General features: G+C 37.8%; 1 protein-coding gene across 1 annotated transcript; it reads right to left on the reverse strand.

Annotated features, from left to right (window-relative positions):
• Window positions 1-493: 493 nt before the first annotated feature.
• On the reverse strand, window positions 494-22,016 carry LOC134803777 (uncharacterized). The gene is made up of 3 exons (XM_063776613.1): window positions 21,804-22,016; window positions 3,028-3,216; window positions 494-1,924 (listed from the first exon to the last, which is right to left on the reverse strand). The coding sequence occupies exons 1-3, from the start codon at window positions 21,910-21,912 to the stop codon at window positions 1,776-1,778; spliced, it is 447 nt and encodes a 148-aa protein (XP_063632683.1). The 5' UTR covers window positions 21,913-22,016; the 3' UTR covers window positions 494-1,775.
• Window positions 22,017-23,402: the final 1,386 nt, after the last annotated feature.

The following is a 23,402-nucleotide window of genomic DNA, read 5'->3' on the forward strand; positions in this document are numbered from 1 at the left end:
ATGAACCAACCAACCACCTTGGTGTTTATCCTCAGATTGATGAAAATGGCTGTCAAACATCAAAATTGCGATCAGAATGAAAATTATGTCAAGTGTCATTTTAAGTAGAGTTAGACCAAGAAAAGTCTGCAGCGATTTTGATAGCCCACGCAGCGCAAGTGTTATTTTAAACTTCAATGAAATGATGATGTATAAATAACTTACACTGCGTGGGCTATCAGAATCGCTGCAGACTTTTCTTGGTCTAACTCTATCGAATTATATATCAAAAGTGCGACCAATTTTGGAATGATGTCTAGTGTCATTGGAAGTAAGAACTGGGGCCTATTTCTCGAACGATATTAGTCTAATATTATTAGTGTGTTCTCATGGCAACCCACACGATTTGACAGTTCGTGGACTATAATATTAGTCTAATATCGTTCGAGAAATGGGCCCCTGGAGTCCATCTTACTATTAGGTGATTATGGGTTATACAAAATAAAACACAACATTTAGAAATTTTATATTTTTTATTGAATAACTTTTTTTTGTCAATATCACAAACTATTCTTAATCAGGTATTCAAATAAAAAAAATTCTAAAAATTCCACAATAAAAAAATCTCGTGCTGATTGACGATAAAAAAATTGGGTACATTGAACGATTCGTTAAACTTATCATGATTTACACAGAAAAGGCAGGAAATAGGAAGTAGATTACTCCATTGTCCCTATTATTGCTCAACAAATTTCAATGAACAGTTCGTTCATGATTCATCATACATTGAGCCTTTAACAATGGAACACAATTGAGTTATTTGGCAACACATTGTTTAAAACACGTTTTCCAATTTTTTAGGTTTTGCATTTTGACTCAGCCGTATAAAAACATACAATTACAAATTTGGTATAGGATTTTGAGACCAATTTTTCGCTAAGCGATTAAGAATACTCAGGAGTAATGAAAGTGAAATTTTATTTTAACACCGTCACGTTTCTTCAAAATATCTAGGCATAAGTCATCCGTGAATAGGTCTAACAGCAAAATTAAAATATCACTTTCATTTTTAACGCTACTATTACATCTTTAGAAACCAAAGATAACATTACCAGTTTTATAAGTCACAACGACCAGCGTCGTAATTTTTTTGGCGTGAAATTTAAGCAACGCGTCATAATAATATTACGTGCGCCTATATCCGATTGCGTACGTGTCACGGTGGCCATGTTTCTGTTTCCTTTTTAAGTATAGCTGTCCCTATTTTTATCCAACAGCATAAAACGCTGCTTTAATGTTTTAATGGTCCTTCTGAACCGGATATCCAGAACAGGACTTGTACAGACTTTATACCGCTTAAAAAAGTTATAGCGAATGTACAAGTCTTTTAATGCTGGTCCTTCGATCCAGATCATTACTTCGTTGCGCTTATAAATTCTATAGTGTCGATTTTTGAAAACCGAAATGAAACCCTGAAAAGACTATAAGGTTTTCTTTCCTGAAATCTTTTAGCGCTACTTGCACCATCCTACTAATCCAGAGTTAACCGGTTAAACCGTTAACCCAGTGTCAAATTGTACTGGTAATCATTGTATCTCCAGGTTTACCCGGTTAACCCCGGGTTAGTGAATGGTGCAGTGCAAGTGGCGCTTAGGTGAATTTACAAGCGTAACATTTAGTTGGTCCTTCGACCCGGATCTGATTTTAGATTGTCCTTCTAAATGGATCTACATCGATTTACAGCTTTTGTATGAGTATGAGAATGTTCGATGTAACTTATATTGGTGGTTTCTTGTTTAAGCTTTGGGCTTCTCCTCCTCCTTTTTCTCCTCTTTTTCCTCCTCAGGGGCAGGGGTGGGGAGTTCGGGGTACTCCAGCTTGGCGCCCTCTTCGCAGGTGAAGATGGGACAGCAGCCGGGGAAGGGGGCGGTCTTGTTGGTCTTGTCTGAAAAGATCAGATATTGTTGTTAAAAGTTAATGTAAACTATTTTTGATGGAACTAGCAATTATGTGCTTACTTTACAAGACATATAAAGTCAAATCTCAGCTGAAGCTTACTGGTGTAGAGGTGTCAACTATTCTTAAGATTATAACCTATTTCCATGTAGAGAAAGGAGCCCCATTGCCACTCAGAGCAAATGACCAGAGCACATTTAGATCTATGGAACACCAAGTTCTGGAATGATGCCGGAAAACCCAGCGTGGTAAGTCTTCCATGTAGACAGATAGACAGGGCTGTAGTTTGCGTGAGTAAACTTAGGATTACTATAGATAGGTCCCCCAATGCAAAGAATCTGTCTGCCATAATGGCAAATGGCAGCGGTTCACAATTCTCGACCAGCTCCAATAGGCGCGGAAACAAGTCCTCACACAAGGTCCAGATTTTTATTTCTATACTTAGTCCAGGTGTTGAACCTACCTGTGTCAAGCTTGCATTTGGGATTAGCCAATGGCAGAGGGCCGCAGTCCTCCACCAGCTCTAGCAGGCGCGGGGGGAGGGTGTCCTCGCTGACTTCATTAGGACCGGGTTTTTATTTCTATAGAGTCCTGGTGTTGAACCTACCTGTGTCAAGCTTGCATTTGGGGTTAGCCAATGGCAGAGGGCCGCAGTCCTCAACCAGCTCTAGCAGGCGCGGGGGGGGTGTCCTCGCTGACGACGCAGGTGCTGCGGCCGCAGAACGGCGCCAGGTCCCAGGTGTTGATCTATTACTACACAAAGTCCAGTTGAACCTACCTGTGTCAAGCTTGCATTTGCGGTTAGCCAAATGGCAGAGGGCCACAGTCTTCCACCAGCTCCAGCATGCGCGCGAGGTGACCTCGCTGACCAAGTATAGGTGCTGCGGCCACAGAACACCATGTCCCAGGTGTTTAACTGATACTAGGTATAAAAAGTCCAGATGAACCAACCTGTGTCAAGCTTGCATTTGGGGGTTAGCCAATGGCAGCGGGCCGCAGTCCTCAACCAGTTCCGGCAGGCGCGGGGGCGTCCTCGCTGACTTCATTACGTCAGAGTTTTTATTCAATACTAAGTCCAGGTGTTGAACCTACCTGTGTCAAGCTTGCATTTGGGGTTAGCCAATGGCAGTGGTCCACAGTCTTCGACCAGCTCCAGCAGGCGTGGGGGGGTGTCCTCGCTGACGACGCAGGTGCTGCGGCCGCAGAACGGCGCCAGGTCCCAGGTGTTCCCAGGCTCGACGGTCGCGCAGCGGGTCGATGCGAAGCACATTCCGGGGAAGTCTGTGGAAGGAGGGATTGTTGTTAAAGTTTTGAGTCTTTAGAATAGAAGTGAAGAAGATAGTCCGTTTTAAACATATCGAGCATAACTATTATGGTTAAGGTTTTTATCCCTACTAATATTCTAAATGTGAAAGTAACTGTCTGTCTGTATTTTACCTTTTCACGCTTAAACCGCTGAACCTCGAGATCCCGGTAAGGTAAGGACATAGAACAATTTTTATCAATCATGTTTCCACGCAGACGAGTAAGTTTGATGTTGTTATGTGAAAAAAAAAACTGCATGTATAGAAAGATTTTTTTGACATTGAATAAAATTCGACAGGGTTCACGTTGACTTATATCGACCAGGCGGCTTAGCACGGTCGCGTTTTTATCCCGTGTCACCATGCCTGTCACGTTCTAACAAGTATGTAAGTGCGAAAGGGACGCGCATAGTGATAGTCGATAAAAATGGAACCGTGCTGAGCCCGCAGGATATGAACCGTGATTATGATTACCTTTTTTATCCTTTTTTTATCCGATTTTTTTTGTTCATATCCCGGTCGATATGTCGTAGGCCGATCGTACGATCAGGCAGATCGTAATGTTCCTGTGTAATGTTTTGACGATAGTCACATCAAACCAATACATAGGTAGGATAGGTTCGTTAGGTTGCTTCAGATGCCCGAAGGGCAAACTGCCCAGAAATAGGAGCCCCGCGTAGCGGGGCTCCGTCGACTCAGGGAACGGGTCAAAGATTTTCACGTTTCACGATATGCCTAGGAATTTCACGATATGCCTGATCTTACGATCGGCCGCCGACAGATATAAGTCTAGTGAATCTAACCGTGAATCATTCAAAACTGTTAGGGTTCACGTAGTTAAAAAATCTAATAAACTTTTTAATACAATTATTTTTACTACATAACCTCCGTTAAAACATTTTTTATAATACGAAAGTACAGCACGTAAAAGCGTGAGCGTGAAAGTGTATTTAAATAACTAAACAATCAGATGGCTCACTAAGACCGCTAGTCGTACGGCTCGGCCACGACTTTGCGCTCCGGCGGCGGCAACCATAGGTTGGGGCGAGACACAGCGATCGAACCTTTCGTTCCCTATGGTTGTCGCTGCCGCCGTCGCCAGTTGCGTAATGTCGTGACCGACGTTTATAGTCGCAAGAATACTATACTAACTGCCATCGGAGGTCATAATGCTATCTCTTTCACTCTTGCCTTAACAGGCGTCGGTAGAAGATGCATAAAGCTATTAGACCGGGCCGACCCCGGGCCGAGGCGTCCGACATGTCATTTTCTATGACGGCTGATCGGTGATCACGTGGTGCCTTACATAAAACACGAGTGATGGAAGCTCCGGCCCGGCTCCGGTATAGTCTAGCGTGAGTCATCCTTAATAAGATAATGACCGCAGTCGCCAGTTGGTAGCGGAAACAGTAAACTTAATTATGGTCAACAAATACTGGTAAAATGACACTGTGGATAGAAAGCTTGGGAAAGCAGCTGTCTGGTTTACCGCAGACACAGGAACAGTATAATACATTGTTATTTAATTCCACAATACTTGGCAAGTCCACAGAGACCACCGACAGACTTATCAAGAGTCAGCCCACAGACACCTAGCCGTGTGGTGAGGAGACACTCCTGACTTCAGGCAAACTCGGCTCCGTTCGGCTCAGCATTGCTCCGAGCAATTATTAGGGTTGACACAACTTGACGTCTCTTTGCATGCACGACCAGATAATTACTTGAATTTTGACTACCCTAAATAGTCGAAAGGGATAGTGCCATAAAATAGAAAGGGATATAATGATTCGTCCCTGAATCGCTGTCAAACTTCGGTTTTGTAGGAAGTGTCCTTTCTGTAGTACTATTACTTATTCTGTGCCCCGCCATACAATCGTTACGTTTACGCTCTCATTTTAGAACGACATTCTGATGAAATACCATGAATTTTGACATAAATATTCAAGTATCGTATGTAAAGGCTGACCAGTAATAGTTATAATGATCATTGTCAAGAGGGCGCTGTTATTCTCATGAATAGCATAGATGGTAGGATCCTATAGATGCGTGCGTCCGCGAGGGACAAAACATACGCAACGCGATACTATGATTGGTCGAATTTATTTGTTGCCCACCAGAATCTATACTATATTTACGGTGGGGAATAAAAAAATGTGAGACTGTGACAAGGACAAACAATAATAGCGCTTTCGCTGCTACTTTTACTGAAAGATTAGGACTATCCGGTTGGTCCACGCCCACCCCTCATGCCTGATCCAGTTAAATACTAGATTCATGATGTATAAGGGTAACAGTTCAGTACAGTATGAAAAAAATAGTTCCAGTGAAATTCCGCAACATGGCGCGTGATAATATATTCCTGGTCAGGCTTTATGATACTAGTTTTCTTTGTAATACAAAGAAAATATTCTGAGTAGAAGTTTTACATACAAAAACTTATTTAAATATTTCGACTTTTAATAATAAGTAAATACGTTGCAAAATACTGAGTTAATTTTAAAGCTAATTCAGCTTAGGCACAGCTGATCAAACGCTTTACTAAGCTCATTAGTAATGTATCCAGTAAGCTACATCGAGTCCAAGGCTGGCGTCTAGACCGCAACAGTGTCGCAACGTGTGGCGTAAGTGTAACGTACCATGTCGCTATAGGTACACCATCTGCAATAGCCTCTCCGCCTATTTAATCTTATTGTCTTCTTCTTCTTCCTCGCGTTATCCCGGCATTTTGCCACGGCTCCCTCCATGGGAGCCTGGGGTCCGCTTGACAACTAATCCCGAGAATTGACGTATATATTGACATTCCCACCCAGAGGGTAAACTAGACCTTATCGAGATCAGTCCGGTTTCCTCACGATGTTTTCCTTCACCGAAAAGCAACTGGTAAATATCAGATGATATTTCGTACATAAGTTCCGAAAAACTCATTGGTACGAGGCTCTATTTAATTTTATTTTAAAAGCATTTATTTACATAAAAGATATATAGTTCTGATCGTATTTAGTTCCCTATATACAAGTTTCGTCTAAGTTTTATAACAAAGTATTATACAAGACTTTAAAAGAGAAATTCTGCTACAAATTATGTCAAAACAACCTAACTTAACCGTTAACTAGAGAAAATACCTAATTTTTGCCTCAAATTTGAACCCCGGGAAGTCATGCACCATGAAAATACCTAGTACTATAAAAAATTTGCATTCAAAAAATATTTTAAATAGTGGGCAAAGTTGTAAAACATTTCCAGAAATCAATATGCTTAATATTTTTACTTTCCAAGTTTAGTAATTTCTGATTCTATTTAACTAGCTACCTTTAAATATGATGTTAAAGCAAACAAAATTAAAACTATTTTTATACAATTTTGGGCAAAGTTACTTACAAAAAAATAAGTACCTTTTTTTACAATTTTTTTTTTCCTCGAGCCGCATTGAATATATTATTCTTTATTCTTTATTCAAACACTATGTATAAGTTTACAGCTCCAGCCAAGGCACTTATACTGTTAATTAGGTACAATAGGTACATATGTTGTCAGTATCAGTCAGTATCATAAAATTAGTAGGTACACTTATTGTATTACACACTTATCTTTATAATTGAACATACATATTATGTATTACTAAGTTACATAGAGATAAAAAAAAGAATCTGATATTAAATAACATAGGTAGAGTTTAAAAAAATCCTGATACTACGTTGTAGGGACGGCCACTTGTCTGCGAATATGTCTGCGTTTTGGACTGTAGCTATGAAGTTATTTAGTAATTCTATTGCTCGGTACGTGGGTGCGTATTCTATTACTTAACTTAGTCAGAATCCTAAACAAATATGTGTATGTATGTATGTATAAACTCTTTATTATACAAAACACACATTTATGGCACAGGATAGGCAGTACAAAGGCGAATTTATCCTTTTAAGCAATTTCTTCCAGTTAACCATTATTTAAACACAAACTAAAAAACAAAGTATTGAAAACTAATTTAAGAGAAATGTTTTGACTAGAAGCGAACAACAATCAAATGATATAATCTCAATTGTGCGCAACTATGAGAAAATGATTTTTCTTACATCATAGGGTCATTGGACCCGTATTGTTGATAACTATTGGAAGTTCAAGGTAAATAGGCTATAGCTTTTTAATTTTAGTAATTCTACTGTATTTTGTGCAAATATTGACATATTTTAATTTTAGTTTAATACCAGGCCGTGGCTTCCGTCGCTTCGTTTTCTATGGAAAGCATCACGTGATCACCGATCAGCCGTCATAGAAAATGACAAACATGTCGGACGCCTCGGTCCGGGCCCGGCCCGGTCTATCGTGATTCATCCATAATTTGGCAGAAAAGAATTAGAAATCTTATTGACATGACAAATTTGGCTGTTACTGTGAATTTTCGTAGACTTATAAAGAATGGCATTAGATGTTTAATTTCGTAACATTATCGAATAATTTATATTTCCTATTCCGGTGGACACAGCTTATGTAACAGCGAAGTCAAACAGTAGGTACGGTGTATAAAAGCGAGAGTGAAATCGTATTGCACGCCACAGAATAGATAAACACAGAAGTTTCACTTTTAGCTAGACTATATAATTCCAATATGGGCAAAGTTAAAAACTAAGTTTCAAAGTTTTATACCCATAATTTGATATTTAATTTGAAGTTATTTTAATAATTCCCAATATTGTAATATAATGTATTTATATTACTTATTGAGACTTATTGAACTCATATATCTAAATGATAAAAGAAATGGAATAGAAATTGACCCCTTAAGAATGTTAAATTGTTTTACTGATTGGTTTCAAATAGATTCAATTCTAATTGCTTTTAAAGCCTGTTGTCGGTCTTCTTCTTTTACCTAGCGTAACTAGCGTTATCCCGGCCCGGCTTTTGCCACAGGGTACGCTTTCCTACTTGCTTTCCTCCGCTTTGCACGAACCTGGGCGTCGTCTCGTGTGAGCCCGTTCACGCTCATAATTATCTGCTTTCACGACATCGAGCCATCGCTTTTTAGGTCTGCCTTGGGGTCGGTATTTAAACTATTTAAACTAATTGATCAATTATTTGGCTGCCGTACTGGTTCTTTTATTGGGGTGAATGTACCTATTGTAAGTACCTACAACACAAATTATTCAATTTATCTAATTGAAAATTAATGAATTTCTTCTAGATAAGATTGTATAAATATCTATCTAATTTAATGATTAGATTATAACGGTATTCTGTGACGATCTATTCTCCGGGTGAAAGTAGCCACTCCCGCGCCTGTCTAGATCTACGCCTGCGCGAACTGGGCCGATAGCCCGCCATTTTGAATTTTGCAATGTTTGCGTAACACACCCCTTTCAATAGGTTAGATCTACGATAGTTATTAATGTGAGTATAATGCTAATCTCAAAGTAAACAAGGCGTAAGATTAATAAGCGACTATTAAAGACTTAGATAAATAAAAAGGTATTGGTAAATAAATTGATGACCAAAATACAGGCTCAGCCTAATTTGGTAACTAACGTACTAATATTGAAAATCCAGTTTTGTCAAATAAATATTTTTTTATTTATTTTAATATGTATATAAATTCGTAAATCGTGTTCATATCACAAATAACAACATTACCGGGATTCAAACACACTCATTCATTTGTCATTAGAATAATCAGTAATTATTTTGTTATTGCTATAAATATAATGTTTACTTTTATTAAGTACAGCGAATTCTAATTAATCAAGAAGTACCCATTCAAGCAGCATATTTAAATATAAATTAAATCGTTTTAGTGCATATCATCAAGTAAACGAAAAGGCAAAATTATATTAATTTAACCAAAATACAGCTAAATCACATCTGTATTTTTATACGGAAAAAATATTATCTGTATAGTCATACAGCTTTTTATCCCGAAATACTCTTTCCTTTCGGAATTGCCTTTTTCCTTGAATAGTCTAACTGTGGGCAAGAACTATAAGAGCGTTTCTTTTATCTTTTGCCATTTTTATATATTGTGACCTTTTTTGCCACTTTTGTGTTATTAGAAATAACACGTGGCAAAAACGATCACAATATGTAAAAATGGCAAAAAAAATAAAAGAAACGCTCATAAAACTTAAGCTGACCTTATGTAACTCTGTTGTAGTGAGCTAAATTAATAATGCATATAGAGTGCCGTTCTAGAAGCTTCCAAGGTCTGTACATTCACTTCGACTGAATGTTAATAGACGGTGAGTTTTAGCACCTAACTGGCGATAAACAAGTTAATGTTTTGATGTTAAACACAAACATTAATACTAACTTACGTCATGTACAATTAACTTGTTTAATAACAGTGAAAGACTCTAAAATCACAACACTATATAAGAATCTGGGTCTCTATTGTTTCCCAAATAGTTTTAAGTCATAATGTATTGTGTGTCCGAATTTTCGTTAGTCATAATTGCTTTTTCTCAGAAACGCGTAACTTTTCAGGATTGTCATAAAACAAACCTAACCTAACCTAACCTATCTATAGAATAACCTTACGAAAATCCTGAAAAGTTAATGGTTTCAGTTTTATGATTAACGATAATATGGCAAACAATACATTATGACTTAAAACTTTATGGGAAACAAAGGGACCCCTAAGAATCTTCCTCGATTGCGATAATATACCTAAATAAAATAAAGGTGGGCAAAGTTGCATGAAAATTTTCAATATTCCTTAGAAGTCGAGATGCTGAAAGTAATTTAGGACATCACATTTTATGGAACTGAGTTTTATTAAATGTTAGCATCAAACATGGAATATTAAAGAAATAGCTTTCTTCTTTTGTGTTCATTATCTATATTTAAAAGCTGGAAAAACTAGAGCAGCCAGCTAGACTAGATATTCTAATTTTCAATGCAGACCTGTCACAGCGCCTTATTTAGATGTGTGTTATAAGTTATAAATCAACTTAATTAATGCAATGCATAAAAACACGTTCCATTAGCATTGTTGTACGGAACACCAACGGGTTTATTAAAATGCAGTTATTCTAGATACTTAGTCAATATTTATGTAATTATACCAAAAGCGGATTATCTAGTTTGAACATAACATCCAGTTCAATGCTTATTCGTCACATATTTTTGTTGAAAACATTGCCCATTATTAGTGGGCAATTTTGACTTTAGATTGTAACTTTGCACCGAACCATATTTTTGGTATTTTTTTCAACCGTGTGTCACTAAATCAAAATATTGTAAGAATTACGGTAACTTTTTAAAGTAACTATAGCATCCTTTTTGTTTAAAGGTATATTAATTAAGTACCTACACAGTCCATAGGAATAAATATTAATTTTAACTAATGTATATTTATTGTCACATTTTGTAAAATTAAACGGTTTATTTGCTAAATAAACATACATACTAAGGATTACGATAAATCTAATTAGAATTATTTTCTCTTAATTTCGAATTAATTAACTAATGTACATTTAATGTCACATTTTGTAAAATTAAACGGTTTATTTGCTAAATAAACATACATAGTAAGGATTACGATAAATCTAATTAGAATAATTTTCTCTTAACTTCGAATTAATTAAAGGTACTATGTTTAATTAGGTACAATTTTTGGTCCTGCACTTGACATTGACTTTATTATTTCATCTACTTCTAGCTCTCGAATAAATGACATTCAATCGATATCCAACCGCAACTAATAAGTGTGAAATTAGTCCATTTCCTGGTGTCCTTAAGAATATAAAAGTGGCTATTATGCGACGACAAGAATATAATGAGTATGAGTCAGAATGCATTTTTATTTCAAACTATATTTAAGTGATTTATACGATACAATACCTACCTATACAGTAATTATATAGGTATTTGGAAATAACTTGGTGACAAGTCTAAATAGAAATAGATGGCGTTATTTTTTGGTCTAATGCAATAATCGCTCAGAGCCTGGCCAATATCGTCAGTAGGTATTAATAGAACAAAAAATATTTTATATAACATTGTAACGGGGTGTATATCTATCTATATGAACAAATTAAATTTCCAGGTTAATCAAGTGATTATAGATCATGGACCACTGCAATAAGGCTCCTATTTAGTGTTATGGTTCCGCTTTTGGTTTTTAATGCAACTTTTGGAAGTCAACTGACTGGTTTGGGGTAATGAACTTAAAGTTCTCTTTTTGCATTTCCGATCCTCACCTACGGCGCTCAGACTTGGTCTTTGACTAATGCTCAAAAGCTTTCCCTCAAGGTTTGCCAGAGAGCGATGGAGCGCAGTATTCTAGGTGTCAAATTGACTGTCAGAATCAGAAATTCCATCTTGCGCTCCAAAACCAAAGTAGCCGACGTAGCAATGACAGCCGCCAAGCTTAAATGGGACTGGGCCGGACACATCTGCCGTATGCCAAACGACTTGTGGGCCAAGAAAACTACCGAGTGGACACCAAACATAGTGCGGCGGCACGGCAGACCTAGAAGGAGGTGGCGGCACGATCTCGACGTCTTTCGGAAAGATTGGCCTAATATTGCCATAGAACGAGACGCGTGGAAGAAAGAGAGGGAGGCCTTTGCCCAGTAGTGGGACACAACAGGCTAACAAATAAATAAAAATAATAAAATAATTTTGCATTTTATAATTTTATGCTCTATAAAAATTTTAGTTGTCCCATGGAAATAAAAGAGCAATTCAATTTCGGGGTTGGTCGCGTAGTAAAAGTTGCTCAGTGTGACCTAAAAATTTACCTACTTAAGTATCTTTCTACAACCCGAATAATGATAAAGGGGCCCACTGATTAACAGTCCGCCGGACGGTATCGGCCTGTCAGTTGTTCGGAACTGTCAAAATTTTGTTCTAACTGACAGGCCGATACCGGCCGGCGGACTGTTAATCAGTGGGCCCCTTAAGAGCTCACGGACTGTCGACTTTACGAATCTAAATAATACAGATACATACATGAAATCTCTACTTTTAAGGAAATGGGAAATGGGAATGTCAACAGATATAAATAAAGTATACCAGTGGAATAAAATCAGAGACAATCTAAGATATATAAAAAAGTTACCCTATCAATAAAGGAAATGGCGCTCCAAAAAACAACTGTCCAAATCATTGACATGATAAAAACTTGAATTTGTTGTTTGTTTACTAAAATATTTCCGCTACCCAAAGGTTGTCTGGAAGAGATCGCCTTTTAGCGATAAGACCGCCTGTTGTTTACCTCTGTTTGTATTTCTGTTTTCTTTTGTATTGTTTTCTTTTATTGAGGTGTGCAATAAAGTGTATTTGTATTTGTATATCTCTAAGCACTGATTTGTAAGTTACTTAAGTACTTTTTTTTTATGTATCCGCCTGATGGAAAGCGGTCATCGTCGCCCATGAACCATTTCATCTGCCAACCTGGCCGAAACAACCGAACCAATAAGCGAGGGCATGTGACATACATACATTTAAGACAGGTACAAAATTACTGTACTTAACTGTACTACTCATCTAAGTTTAACATCTTCTTCCTCGCGTTATCCCGGCATTTTGAGACGGCTCATGGGAGCCTGGGGTCCGATTGACAACTAACCCCATGATTTAACGTAGGCACTAGTTTTTACGAAAGCGACTGCCATCTGACCTTCCAACCCAGAGAGGAAACTAGGCCTTATCGGGATTAGTCCGGTTTCCTCGCGATGTTTTCCTTCACCGGAAACCGACTGCCATCTGACCTGCCAACCCAGAGAGGAAACTAGGCCTTATTGGGATTAGTCCGGTTTCCTCGCGATGTTTTCCTTCACCGGAAAGCGACTGGCAAATATCACATGATTTTGGGTTTAAAGAATTTTATTTTCTCATAAGAATTGTACAATTCACTTACATGAGAATTAGAAGTAAGTTTACATTGTTCGGGTGAGCGCATGCATGCGTACTTACATTCACACAACACAACACAGTTAAATTAACTAAAAACATACACTTAACTAAAAACATAAAAACATACTCATAGCACCTTTACATACATCGTACATAAATTCCGAAAAACTCATTGTTACGAGCTGGGGTTTGAACCTGCGACCTCCGGATTAAAAGTCGCACGCTCTTACCGCTAGGCCACCAGCACTTTAACATCAATCTGATATAAATCTACTCCATGGCGTCACTATTTGCATGTAAGGAACTTGCGTCAGTCCGGATTCGAACCCGCAATAGCTACGGAACAGTGTGCCAACGTCCGCTGTTGTGTCACGGTTTCCAAATTGCACATCCTGTATATGACAGCTGGTCATTTCAATATTGTAAGAATTGGGTATTTGACTGTATTTAAAAATAATTGACACCATGCATGAAATAAAGCACCAGAACATTAATAGAAAAACGTGGACAGCAGTTATTTTTAGACACAATTTCTATTTTTAAACCCGTATAAAACTATTGTATAAAGAGTAGGTAATTTGATTGTGGCGTCACATGCTAGTGTTTCATATAAATTCCATAGTAGCAAAATCGTTTTAACAGTTCGAATAAAAGAAACTGATTTGACTAGTAGTTAAATACCCTATTACAAATAATCAAGAGTGCGTATAATAATATTATTACGATATTTTTCCTGTGTTGCTGTATCCTCTGTACTTATTATTTTCTTCTGTTTATGTGTTATCATCTTCCTCCCGTTGTCCCGGCATTTTGCCACGGCTCATAGGACCCTGAGTTCCGCTTGACAACTAATCTCAAGAATTGGCTTAGGCACTAGGTTTTACGCAAGCGACTGCCATCTGACCTTGCAACCCAGAGGATAAACTAGGCCTTATTGGGATTATTCCGGTTTCCTCACGATGTTTTCCTTCACCGAAAAGAGACTGGTAAATATCAAATGATATTTCGTACATAAGTTCCGAAAAACTCATTGGTACGAACCGGGGTTTTAACCCGATTGAAACCTCAGGATTAAAAGTCGCACGCTCTTACCTCTAGTCCATCAACTGTCTAGCTATCACGGTTCATGAGATACAGCCTGGTGACAGACAGACAGACAGACAGACAGACAGACAGACAGACAGACAGACAGACAGACAGACGGACGGACGGACGGACAGCGGGGTCTTAGTAAGAGGGTGCCGTTTTTACCCTTTGGGTACGGAACCCTAAAAAGTGTTTTCTATACTTGTATTAATTACCAATTAACAATAATTAATTAGAATTCAATACGATTTCTCTATCGACCGATTTGGTGCGGTGCGATTGAGCCATTATACGATTGCCGAAATGCCGTTTTGTATCGATTGACATGAATATTCATTGTTTACCGATTCATCAATTATCCACCGGACTTCATATTTCCTTCAATAAAATGCTAATATTTGATTGATTAGTGCGTTGAAAACAAACAAACAAAAATAAACATTGTTTCACCACATCCGTTGGAGCAGTGGACAAAGACGCATTTTGTCATCTAGAGTGCAAAGTCATAAACCTAATGCTTATTTCTAATTTTCTGACGTTAGCTACTAGATAGAATGTACTTTTATTTAATGAATTTGAATGATATCGTTTTGGATTAGATTTGTAATATTTTACAGCTAGTGTTTTCCTCGCGTTGGTGTGGTGGAACATTTTGTGTTTCGTTCGACAGCAAAGTTCATTTGTCTCTCGTGCCTTGATTATAAAATTTTGATTATTTTCTCTAATAACTTAAAAAAAATTGAAAAAAGAGGTAGGTCTCTATATGTACAACAATTAGACTGTTATTTACAGATATATATTTTTGATCGCGAACTATGTTGATGTTTCTAATTGGAAAAGTATTCCAAAACATACCACAACGCGTTTTTTTCGCGATTTCGGGATTGGTCCTATAGTACAAACCCAGGTTTAACTGCAATATAATTAACATTATGAACACCTACGACCGCAACAGTTTCGATACATTGTTAGCCCAGTAATTAATGTAATTATCACTGTTGCCTAACTACAAAACAAAACACTACCATAGGAAAAACCCAGTAAATTATGTGGTGCGAAAACCAAAGGTTGGCCGGACTTAAACATACAATTTACATAAGTTATGGTATTTTTATCGCCAATTAGGTTTTACCGCGAATGGAAAATGTGTAACTCAGACAATGTTTAATATGAAGATGTTCTTATTTTGACTTGTTAATTAAGATTAAAGATATGAAAGAGTTACTGAGGTACCTATTTAAGAATTTTGAAGGGCGAACGCCTGAGCGAACGCAGTTTTCGCAAAATTATTTAATATTTCTGAGATTCTAAAAAAACTATAATTACTTGTTATTGTTAAATATTCATCTTTAATTTGTCCGAGCTAAGATTTTCTATAGGTATTTAACATTTTTGAAGGGCGAACGCTTGAGCGAACGCATGTTTGGAAAATTAATATGTTATTTCTGAGATTGAAAAAACCATAATTACTTGTTATTGTTACGAATTTTATCTTGAATTAATGTGTCCGAACTAAGATTATCTCAGATTATTTATAGATAATTACAAATATCACTTTGTTTGCTCACCATGTTGTTGATGCAAAAACTGCATTGGGATAAAACTTCATACAGGGTAATAGAAAAATGAAATCGAATCGTACAAAATATCGTCAGGTGACAAGAAAAACTAATTACCTCTACAAGGACATAGCCATAACGAACCATATTAGTACTCAAATAAGGTTGATTTTTGTTTAATTATTTTTTAGTAATTAGTGAGTTGTGGTCCACAAGGTGGACTGACGACCTGGTAAAGGTCGCGGGAGTCCGCTGGACGCGGGTGGCGCAAGACCGGTCATTGTGGCACTCTTTGGGGGAGGCCTATGTCCAGCAGTGGACGTCCTCTGGCTGATATGATGATGATGATGATGATGAATTAGTGAGTTTTGCTTATCACCTAACGATATATGAGAACAATAAGATTTTTTCTTGTACTTTCCATTATAATGGAAAGTATATATAAGTAATTTTAATTAGATTTTGATATGTAAATTAAAGATCTTACCTAGCCTATTCGCAGATATTGATACTTTTTCGTATGTCTTTCAGATTCCATGTGAAGACTTTAAATACTTTCCCTAACGTTATTTATTTTATAAATACATTTTCTCCTCTTTACGTCTCAGTTTCAAGCCATACAATCCAGTGTAACAATAACAACCGAAATTAGAGAACCATCTATAGTCGCACCAATAAAAGTCTGCAGCGTATTTGATAGCCCACGCAGTGTATGTGTTATTTATACGTCATAATTTCATAGAAGTTTGACGTTTAAAAGGACACTTGCACTGCGTGGGCTATCAAAATCGCTGCAGACTTTTTACGGTCTAACTCTAGTAACAAAAGAAAGTAACGGCAGTTATGTCAGTTTTACATAATTGTGGATCGTTGCCCGATTACGTGGATCGCGTGCTGTCATTGCAAATCGTTTCACTGTCAATACGCGGCTATAATTACCTACAGTTCGTTTTTTTAGCATTAGAAATAAGGTAAACAATCTTGATGTGTCTTTTTATTGAAAAACACGTTTTAAAAATAAGTCACGGCAAATGTGTAACAATTATGAATCTAATACGATCATTTATATTCTTCTGCTTTCAGTAATAGTTACTGATTTATAAGAATTTATCGACTATCGTTCGTCTGTCTGTTTATATGTTCGCGATAAACTCAAAAACTACTGAACGGATTTTCATGCAATTTTCACCTATCAATAGAGTGATTCTTGAGGAAGTTTTAGGTGTATAATTCGTCAAGGTTTAATAATAATTAGCTAGTTGGCTAGTTATTAATAATTATTTAGGTAGGACTCTAGTAAAGCTTGGTTGCCATGTAAAATTCACAATATGAGTAAATTACTATATTATTAGCCTCATATTGTTTGTGTCATCATTTCAAGCTTCGGTAGTTATTCGGGGCATATTTTACAATGGCTGACTCGGAGGCATTACCTTGCTACCTTGCTTGATGCTTGCTTGTACACTACCAAAATATTGTAGTTGAACCAAGCCAACTCTGCATGAGCTTTACGTCATAATTAACAGTGGTGTAGCTAGGCTTAGGTCTCGCACTTTAAGCGGCCTCGCGGAAGCCAACCATTTTTATTACCTTGGGAATATACATTTAAAGAAAAGGGCCTCGCAGATGCGACTTCGTCCTCGGCTAGATTAGTTTACGCTACTGATCATTAATATAATATTTTTATGAAAATATGACGTTTGTAATGACCCTCACTTTGTTCTTTTTCAAGTTACGTTAGACTGACTCTAACTTGATTTGAATATACGTTTTAAGAGCGCTATTACATTTCGGCGTTGAGCGAGTTTAGGTATTTTACGGGCTGCGGCAGGCCGTGCGAGCTCAGTATGCCGATCCCTTCTACCACACTCGCACTACAATGATGGATTAAACATTCTTGATCCTTCGCGAAGCATATCGAAATCAACCATAACAACACTAACTGTACTTAACTTTTAAAGTTCTAAAACTGTTATTTGGTAAGTACGAAAATACTAAATGCAGTGCAAATGTACATAGGGGCTGTTCATAAATTACGTCATCTATTTTTGACGATTTTTGACCCCCCCCACCCCTCAAATCATCCAAAAATCAAGCTTCGGATGAATCTGTTTCCTCCTACGTCATGTTACCATCATCCGATGTCCAGACCCCCCCCCCCACTCCTCCCATTTGAAACGACGTAATTTATGAATAGCCCCATACTCGTACTTATGAAGGTATATTACTCGAAAGAAATTATAGGTACCTACTCGCTTATTTACATGTTTCGTCATTGCATTTGGTACCTATAGGTTGTAAAGTTTGTATCAACGAGGGTTTAAAAACGAACTGGTACTAGGATCTGATGATGATTAAGGTGGTCACGGATACCAATCAACCATGTAGTAACATGATTAGGCTCGTTTGATTCGTCTCAACAAGATCTTTGACACTGAAGATACACAGGGTCTGATGATGGAGCTGGAAGGTGGCCACGGGTACCAGTCTATCATGTAACTAAACAACTTCGTGTTTGGGCTCGTTTGATTCGTCTCAACAAGATCTTTGACACAAGACAGTACTCAGAGTCTGATTATGGATCCGGAAGGTGGTGACCGGTACCAATCAACCATGCAACTAAACCACTTCGTGTTTGGCTTCGTTCGATTCATGCATTGCATGGTTGTCGATTGTTGCATGGTTGATTGGTACCGGTGACCACCTTCCGGATCCATCATCATACCCTCAGTACTACCTTGTGTCAAAGATCTTGTTGCGACAAATCAAACGAGCCCAAACACGAAGTGGTTCAGTTACATGGTAGACTGGTACCCGTGGCCACAGTCCAGCTCCATCATCAGACCCTGAGTACTAAATTGTGTCAAAGATCTTGTTGCGACGAATCGAACGAAGCCAAACACGAAGTGGTTTAGTTGCATGGTTGATTGGTACCGGTCACCACCTTCCGGATCCATCATCAGACCCTCAGTACTACCTTGTGTCAAAGATCTTGTTGCGACAAATCAAACGAGCCCAAACACGAAGTGGTTCAGTTACATGGTAGACTGGTACCCGTGGCCACAGTCCAGCTCCATCATCAGACCCTGAGTACTAACTTGTGTCAAAGATCTTGTTGCGACGAATCGAACGAAGCCAAACACGAAGTGGTTTAGTTGCATGGTTGATTGGTACCGGTCACCACCTTCCGGATCCATCATCAGACCCTCAGTACTACCTTGTGTCAAAGATCTTGTTGCGACAAATCAAACGAGCCCAAACACGAAGTGGTTCAGTTACATGGTAGACTGGTACCCGTGGCCACCTTCCAGCTCCATCATCAGATCCTGAGTACTATCTTGTGTCCAAGGTCTTGTTGAGACGAATCAAACGAGCCTAAACACGAAGTGGTTTAGTTGCATGGTTGATTGGTACCGGTGACCACCTTCCGGCTCCAACATCAGACCCTGAGTACTATCTTGTGTCAAAGATCTTATAGAAACGAATAAAACGAGCCTAAACACGAAGTGGTTTAGTGGCATGGTTGATTGGTACCGGTGACCACCTGCCGGCTCCATCATCAGACCCTGAGTACTATCTTGTGTCAAAGATCTTGTTGAGACGAATCAAACGAGCCTAAACACGAAGTGGTTTAGTTGCATGGTTGATTGGTACCGGTGACCACCTTCCGGCTCCATCATCAGACCCTGAGTATTATCTTGTGCCAAAGATCTTGTTGAGACGAATCAAACGAGCCCAAACACGAAGTGGTTTAGTTGCATGGTTGATTGGTACCGGTGACCACCTTCCGGCTCCAACATCAGACCCTGAGTACTATCTTGTGTCAAAGATCTTATAGAAACGAATAAAACGAGCCTAAACACGAAGTGGTTTAGTGGCATGGTTGATTGGTACCGGTGACCACCTGCCGGCTCCATCATCAGACCCTGAGTACTATCTTGTGTCAAAGATCTTGTTGAGACGAATCAAACGAGCCTAAACACGAAGTGGTTTAGTTGCATGGTTGATTGGTACCGGTGACCACCTTCCGGCTCCATCATCAGACCCTGAGTACTATCTTGAGTCAAATAAATACATATAGAATGTCAGGTCGTTTCAAATATTTTTAATCCTGTCCGGTAGTTTATTAAACTGTACCATTATAAATTATAATACTATAAAAACAGTGCTAGGATCAAAGTCTCTCGTTGCGGTTTACACGCACACAGTATAGCGTTTTACACGGCGCCCGCCGCACACAATGATAAAAAACCTCGTCGTCGCCGTTGAAAATGTGCGGAGCCGACCGACACACATCCTGCCTCTACAAGCTCTGCCGCGGCACTGAGCTGGCGCAGCGGGCGTCATCGGTAATATAGAGTAGTTTTCAAAAAATTGCCAAAAAATTATAGTAGAATTTCATAAACACTAATGTATACCAACAGTATAAGCAAACGTTGCAGATTGCTTGAGTATGAAAATGACTTCGATATTAAGTAGATTTTCGTAGGAATTGACACTTGTTTCGGAGAGAAAATTGAGTTCGTTTTACTTTGATTTTCTCTTTCTCAAAGGTATGTAGGAAAAATATAGTTTGATATGCCTAAAGTACAGGGTATTAGTAATACAAAATAGCCAGGTTTAGCAGAGTAAAATTCTCAACATTTCCAAATAAGAGCTCGCCATTCAGTGCTTCACGGGGTTTTTCGGAAACGACCATCAGAAAAAAAATCATTACTAATTTAAAAAGTCCTTTTTCTAATATTTACAACGATATTTATAAAGATAAGAAGACGCTTTTACTGGAACAAGTACTCATTGTTTCTAATAATGAGCGCAAAGTCCTGAATTTCGTCGACTAGTATCATCAATTTTGCATTATTTCGACTTTTCTTGTAAGAGCGCTCTTAAAAGGATAGCAACGCGCATGTAACAACTTTGGACTACGTTTTAAGTAAAGTGAGCTATATGTTAGGCGTTCACAGCCATGAAATTTACATATATCAAATTGGAATAAATTATTCTTGAAATACCTAGAGGGAGGTTTTTTTTATCTTAAAACATTTTCATTACACTCTCATAATAGGGTATTTGACTGTATTTAAAATAAATTCTTTTACGTCATGCATGAAATAAAGCACCAGAGGATCGATAGAGAAACGTAGACAGCAGTTATTTTTAGACACAATATCTATTTTCAAACTCGTATAAAACTATAAAGAGTAGGTAATTTGATTGTGACGTCACATGCTAGTGTTTCATATAAATTCCATAGTAGCAAAATCGTTTTGACAGTTCGAAAAATACTGATTTGACTATGTAGTTTAAAAGAAGGTAAATAAATGATTGTTCCTTTATAATAAAGGGACAGAATAAAAACTGATAATTTATTAGCATGTATCATTAATGTATAATTAATTAGTTTGTGACAAAATAATAAGAGTATAAGTACCTAGTTTACTTGTCACATGTTTGTTATTCTGGTTTATCTTAATTATGTTAGTATTTTAATTTGTTTGTTTTAATTGAATGGTACACTTATTTAAAAGTATTATAAACTTTCATATTTATTTATATAAATAAGTGTTTATTATTTTCATGTACAATCCACTTAGTATTTTTAACTGACACTAGTTTTTATAAGTTTATATAAAAATATTTATAGAAATCACAGTTACGCTTTTTCCAGTGTTCATTTAATTAAACTTCTTACCAAAAAATAATATATATTTCAAATTACAACTAAAATATACTTAAGATGCCCTGCAGTTTGGCAGAAGAAAAACATCTGTACAATAGGGTTTATTTCATCTGAATAAATGTTTTTTTTTTTTTTATAAATATTATAATATTAAATAGATAGTAACTGTCCTAATTAAAGAATTCATGGTTTAGGCTCCAACGATTTTTGCAATTATCTACTACAGTCAACGTGTGTAACATACTTTCCACTTTAATCTTATTTATTACCATAATAATATACTTTCATTTTTATTATGATTTCCTGCAAACACTTATTTATTTTTTTACCTATAAACAACTATATCTTTTACATATGGCAACACCATATCATTCACTCATTAAAAAAACTGACCTCTTAAAACATCAGCAGGGATCAGCCGCCTGAAAGTCTTCGGTCTATCCTCCTCCTTTTCTTCGGCGAACGCCAGAGCGAGAACGGCGAAAACAACGAAAACCTTCATGGTTAAAACTAAAAAACACCTTACGAGTGTCGAAAAAAAAGTTACGCGCGCTCTTCTGGCTGACAGCTCCGCGTTCGAGCGACTGAGTTCGGAATTTGAATTTCGCGCCATTTTATGCAATGGCGGCTGGGAGGGGTAGATGAGCTCAGGGTTGGGTGTCGTAATGCTTTTGTCAGTTAATCTGGTACCTATAGCTTCAATTGGGTTTAATGACAAACTGCCGTATTCGAACTTCAAGATATTCACAAGAGACGACACGTACTAGATCCATTCTAGATACGTTATAGTTTAGATATCAACTAGTTCTCTTTTGCAGCGCAATTCGGGCAACCAATGTCACTTTTACGTTAGATAGCGTAAGATATCTATTAGATGTGAATTGGATCTCTAAGTCATATCCTGAGGAAATCGTTCAAGAGTTTCTCCAGAATCGCGCAAATGTCAAATTTGACAGGTTAGATCTTAAACATATCGTTATCGTATCTTAGTAATGTCTAAAAGATATCTAATAGATGTCTATTTTAAAATCCGAATCGGGCCCAAATTGTGTTCGATTGTCTAGTGTGCTATTGTAATAATTAGATGATAAAAGGACGTCTACATTACGTTTTTGACAACAGAATGAAATAATCGTTCATTTGGTTTGCAGCTTAAAATGGCAATGCTATGAAGTAGATAGAGTCGGACCAAGAAAAGTCTGCAGCGGATTTGATAGGCCAGTGCAAGTGTTATTTTAAACGTCAAACTTCTATGAAATTATGACGTATAAATAACACTTGCACTGCGTGGGCTATCAAATCCGCTGCAGACCTTTCTTGGTCCGACTCTAGTGACTTAGCTAGTGCTAATCAGTTATGAAACTGCTGAAAAAAATGTCCAGACACCCCCCCCCCCCCCCCCCCCACTTTCCAACAATAGATTTTTACAAATCGGTCAAACGGTCATCGAAAAATCGGGGACCATAGGTACATAAATAAAAAAATTTGAAAATGCTTTTCGAGAATCACACGAACCCGTCGCAAAGAGCTCCCATACAATCGAAGTCACACTCTCATTTTAAAACGATATTCTGATTTAAGGATGACTCACGCTACACTGGGCCGTGCCCGTGCCGAGACGTCCGACATTTTCTATGACGGCTGATCAGTGATCACGTGGTGCTTTCCATATAAAACGAAGCGCCGGAATTTCCGGCCCGGGCCCGGCCCGGTCTAGCGTGAGTCATCCTCTCTTTTCTAAATGCAAGGTCAGTTAAGATGATGGCAGTTATACTTATAGTATACTGAAAATTCCTGGAACTGGCCACTTAGGAAAAGTAAGTCGTCTCTTATATCAGAATCCAGAAACTTTCAGTATGGCCCACGTATTCCATACCAGCGACCCGCCCCGGCTTCGCACGGGTTAACCAATTATACACCTAAACCTTCCTCAAGAATCACTCTATTGATAGGTTAAAGCCGCATGAAAATCCGTTCAGTGGGTTTTAGGGT

Source organism: Cydia splendana, chromosome 27 (assembly GCF_910591565.1).
Source record: "Cydia splendana chromosome 27, ilCydSple1.2, whole genome shotgun sequence".
Classification (NCBI taxonomy): Eukaryota; Metazoa; Arthropoda; class Insecta; order Lepidoptera; family Tortricidae; genus Cydia; species Cydia splendana.

Excerpts from the sequence above, each read along its gene's own strand:
- LOC134803777 (XM_063776613.1), bottom strand. The coding sequence starts at position 21,912 with ATGAAGGTTTTCGTTGTTTTCGCCGTTCTCGCTCTGGCGTTCGCCGAA. Across the intron at positions 3,217-21,803 it reads CCCTGCTGATGTTTTAAGAG|ACTTCCCCGGAATGTGCTTC; the intron begins GTCAGTTTTTTT and ends CTCCTTCCACAG. Across the intron at positions 1,925-3,027 it reads CAAATGCAAGCTTGACACAG|ACAAGACCAACAAGACCGCC; the intron begins GTAGGTTCAACA and ends TGATCTTTTCAG.